The sequence below is a fragment of the Primulina eburnea genome, unplaced genomic scaffold (assembly GCF_022965805.1).
Source record: "Primulina eburnea isolate SZY01 unplaced genomic scaffold, ASM2296580v1 ctg348_ERROPOS200000, whole genome shotgun sequence".
Classification (NCBI taxonomy): domain Eukaryota; kingdom Viridiplantae; phylum Streptophyta; class Magnoliopsida; order Lamiales; family Gesneriaceae; genus Primulina; species Primulina eburnea.
The window spans coordinates 36640-40228 of NW_027331168.1; the positions used below are offsets into that span (position 1 = coordinate 36640).

General features: G+C 31.1%; 1 protein-coding gene across 2 annotated transcripts; it reads right to left on the minus strand.

Moving 5' to 3' along the window:
* Window positions 1-350: 350 nt before the first annotated feature.
* On the minus strand, window positions 351-3271 carry LOC140820989 (uncharacterized). Of its 2 annotated transcripts, none has more exons than XM_073181374.1 (7): window positions 3081-3271; window positions 2639-2765; window positions 1290-1352; window positions 1154-1201; window positions 965-1018; window positions 677-762; window positions 351-582 (listed from the first exon to the last, which is right to left on the minus strand). In XM_073181374.1, the coding sequence occupies exons 2-6, from the start codon at window positions 2762-2764 to the stop codon at window positions 685-687; spliced, it is 369 nt and encodes a 122-aa protein (XP_073037475.1). In that variant the 5' UTR covers window position 2765; window positions 3081-3271; the 3' UTR covers window positions 351-582; window positions 677-684. The 2 variants fall into 2 exon arrangements, with proteins under 2 accessions (XP_073037475.1, XP_073037474.1); XM_073181373.1 differs by having other exon boundaries at window positions 677-737; window positions 3081-3258.
* Window positions 3272-3589: the final 318 nt, after the last annotated feature.

The window sequence follows — 3589 nt, forward strand, 5'->3', positions numbered from 1 at the left end:
TAAGAATAATACAAAAAAACATAGTAGTCCAAGGTTTAAGGGAATGAGCTTGGGATAAAGTTGGGCCAAACCCAACATTTTACGTAAAGTTTTGTGTGTTGAATTATTCCGCGGCATGTTGTGTCAAGTGTTACAAAACTGCACACATCACTTACTCTAAAATACACAATCATTTATTACACAATACTTTTATGTTAAACTACCACCTTTCAATACGGATATGAATGAATTTGAAAATTTTCTTTAATCTCTGATTACTCAGGATGTTGCAACATATTTATATACCAATCATTACCCTGGGATTATATTCGTGTTTGGTACGATAAGTGCATGTAGAAACGAAAAGTAGAAACTCAGAAAATGGAAACTTTTGCATAGATGGTGTTTCCGTCTCTCGTCTTCATAAAACAAAATATTACACATTTATTCCAGGCTCAGTATGCGAAGTTGGTACTCGTTATGAATTTTATATTCAGTTTTGTTGATTCTGATTATCAGTAGCGTTTTTGTTGCTCTCGACTCTTGCATCGAGTGGGCTCTGTCGATTTTCTTCACGTATTACATCATCAGACTCAACACTTTCTGCATGAGAAAAGAAAGTGCTCTTTGAGCTAGCTAAAAGTATAGAGATGGAAGAACCCTTTTTAAATTTAGAAATTTCCTTAAATATTTGTACCTTCTCCATCATTGGCAGGGGCATAAGCTGATATTGAGCGTGCTTGTTGATGCGGTGTGGGCTGTGAGGTACTTTCTGCGTGAGTACTAATAGTGTGGGGAGAAAGAAGACAGATTAACGACTGTCCTCTCATATCATTTTTCATACTTTTTAAGATTTTTCAAGTATTATATATGGTGAAAAGATATATCCTTCTCCTTAACGTTTAGCAATGTCAAAAGAGTACTAGGAAAAAATGCAAGAAATTTGAAATTTTTTGAAATCAATGCTAGAGTATTCATCAAATACCTGAAGTTTAGGTCGAAGAGCCTCAAGGGGTCCTTTGCTCTTCTGTGCCCCTGCCTGTAGAATAACTCAGTGCCTCACTAATCAACCCAGACATGCATGAAGAAATCATAGGTTCGTGCTATATTTGTGTCATGTCGGCTATATGCACGAATAAATTCGAAACATATGCAAGATTTGTGAACAAATTACCTTGCCCAATGCCCAATCAGCAGAATCAAAAAACGCATGTTCTTTGTCCTGAAAACATGCCACAATTTTGAAAGTACTAGTGAGTCCATGAAGGTTTAGGTGCACCAAATTTGAGAGTGAAGAGAATATGGTTTACATTGGATATTAATGGAGGTTTCTTTGGAAGCAAACCTCCATACTTTTTCTTGATTTTTTCCTCCTGCCAAATATACAGAGTGACCATATATGAAACCCAAAATGTAAAAAATATAGGTTGCAATCAAATTTTGCGTTTTTAAAAACTTTTTTTCATTTTAGATAAGGTAATACGACTTTTTTGTTCTTGATCATTTTTTTAGAATAAGAATGAGATGACAATAATACCGTTTGATTTGTGGGATGAGACAAGAAAATGATGTATAATGCAAATAATAAGAAAATGAAAGAATGATATATAATGCATCATCTTTTGGACTGCGCTTTGAGGATTTACCACACAGAATTAAGGGATGATTCCTACATAGAAAACAATATATTGTAACAGGCACAATATTTAATTTTGTCAATGAACCAAATATAAGATGTTTAATTATTAAATATTAATTTATTGTACTACCTTTTGAATAAAAATAATATAGATTGAAAAATATAGATTGAATGGATTGAATGGATTCTCAATATAGATTGAATGGATTCTCAATTACCGATTAATATTTAAGCATCTTAAAGTCACTACTTTTCGCATTCCATTCAAACTTATCGGCTTTTTGGTTATAGGTAAAAATTTGTGTGAGACGATCTCACGGGTCGTATTTTGTGAGACGGATTTCTTGTTTGAGTCATCCATGAAAAAATATTACTTTTTATGCTAAGATTATTACTTTTTATTGTAAATATCGGTAGGATTGACTCGTCTCACATATAATGATTCGTGAGACCATCTAAGAAACATACTCTAAAAATATCAATGGTTAATATTTGCGCATCTTAAAGTCACTACTTTTCGCATTCCATTTGAACTTATCCGCTTCCTGGTTATATGTGCAAAAATACAATTATTATATGTTATTTTGATCAACTATATTACATTCTATTTTTTCTAAAAAATATTTCATTCTAGTTATCACTGGTCTAATAATTTGTAGAGTATGTACGATCTCATGAATTTTTATCTGTGTGACAACTCAATCATACCGATATTTACAATAAAAAATAATATTCTTAACATAAAAAGTAATACTTTTCATGGATGATCCAAATAAGAGATCTGTATCACAAAAGACGACCCGTGAGATCATTTCACACAATTTTTTGTCTAAAATAATTTCACACCATCTCCTCCAAAATAATATCACACATGATGTTATATTTTCACATGATATAAATAAAATATCAATAATTCATGTGACGCTGATATCCTAAATTTAAGATAATATTTTTAGTTCGAGTTCTAATTATAACAAACTCGTTTCGATTTAAAAACTGCCCAGTATTAATTGCACATACCTCTTGCTTTGGCGACGCTATTTCTTCATAAACTTGGTGAGACGGTAAATCTTTTGCTTCCTCAACTTTTGGATCATCACCATTGATAACCTCTGCTGTTGCTTCAAAATTTGCATTATCTGCCATTCTTGTTGGAAAATCGAGCCAAAACATTTTTAATCAATTCATAATGAGAAACAAATTAATTTTCTTTCACACAAAAAAACTCGAAATACTGAACATTTTTTAAAAAAATATATCTAACGTTACATCTCACTTTATATTACATAGATAGATTTTAAAAAATATATATCTAACGATCGATCAACCCTTTTTCCGATCTTCTAATCAAGTGGCAAAATATAAACAAGTCCCTCTCAGTTTTTAGCTGAAACAATATTTGCTTGAGTTTCTCATAATTTCAGAAAAATAAAAACAAAAGAAATAATTAATAGAAATTTACCTGAAAACAGAAGCACTGATATTCGGAGGAGCTGAAGGAAAATGGAAAAGGTTGCGTTTCAGTTGTTAGACAAAAGGAATAAAGAGTTTTGGCATTCAGATGCTTTTGGTCCTGGGCTTTGATTCTGAGTTCAATTGGGTAAATCTTTTGCATGCGGCCCATTATCAAATAGGAAATTAGATAATAAGGGCCCCCAAAACCAGGGCCTTTTTAGAATTAACAAGTAGGTTGAAGGGAAAGAAAAAACAAGTAAGAGATTAGATATTTTAGTCTTCTAAGTCGGTATATTTTAGAATTTTAATCTTTTTCACGATAAGATAAACATGTGATATATAATATAACGATAAGTTAATGATAAATAAAATATAGGATCTTATATTTAATATTTGATATTATTTTAATAAGAGTGATTGAATTTATATATTAGATTGTAATGACAAAATTAACCTTATAATAATATATTTTATAATTTCAAAATTGTTGCTTGAGCTCATATTTCTTATCTGTTC

What these genes read in the sequence shown, in the direction of transcription:
- LOC140820989 (XM_073181373.1), bottom strand. Translation starts at nt 2,764, where the DNA reads ATGGCAGATAATGCAAATTTTGAAGCAACAGCAGAGGTTATCAATGGT. An exon ending in CTGATTGGGCATTGGGCAAG is followed by an intron (nt 1,019 to 1,153) that starts GTAATTTGTTCA and finishes GTTATTCTACAG; the next exon opens with GCAGGGGCACAGAAGAGCAA. An exon ending in CTCTTCGACCTAAACTTCAG is followed by an intron (nt 738 to 964) that starts GTATTTGATGAA and finishes AGTACCTCACAG; the next exon opens with CCCACACCGCATCAACAAGC.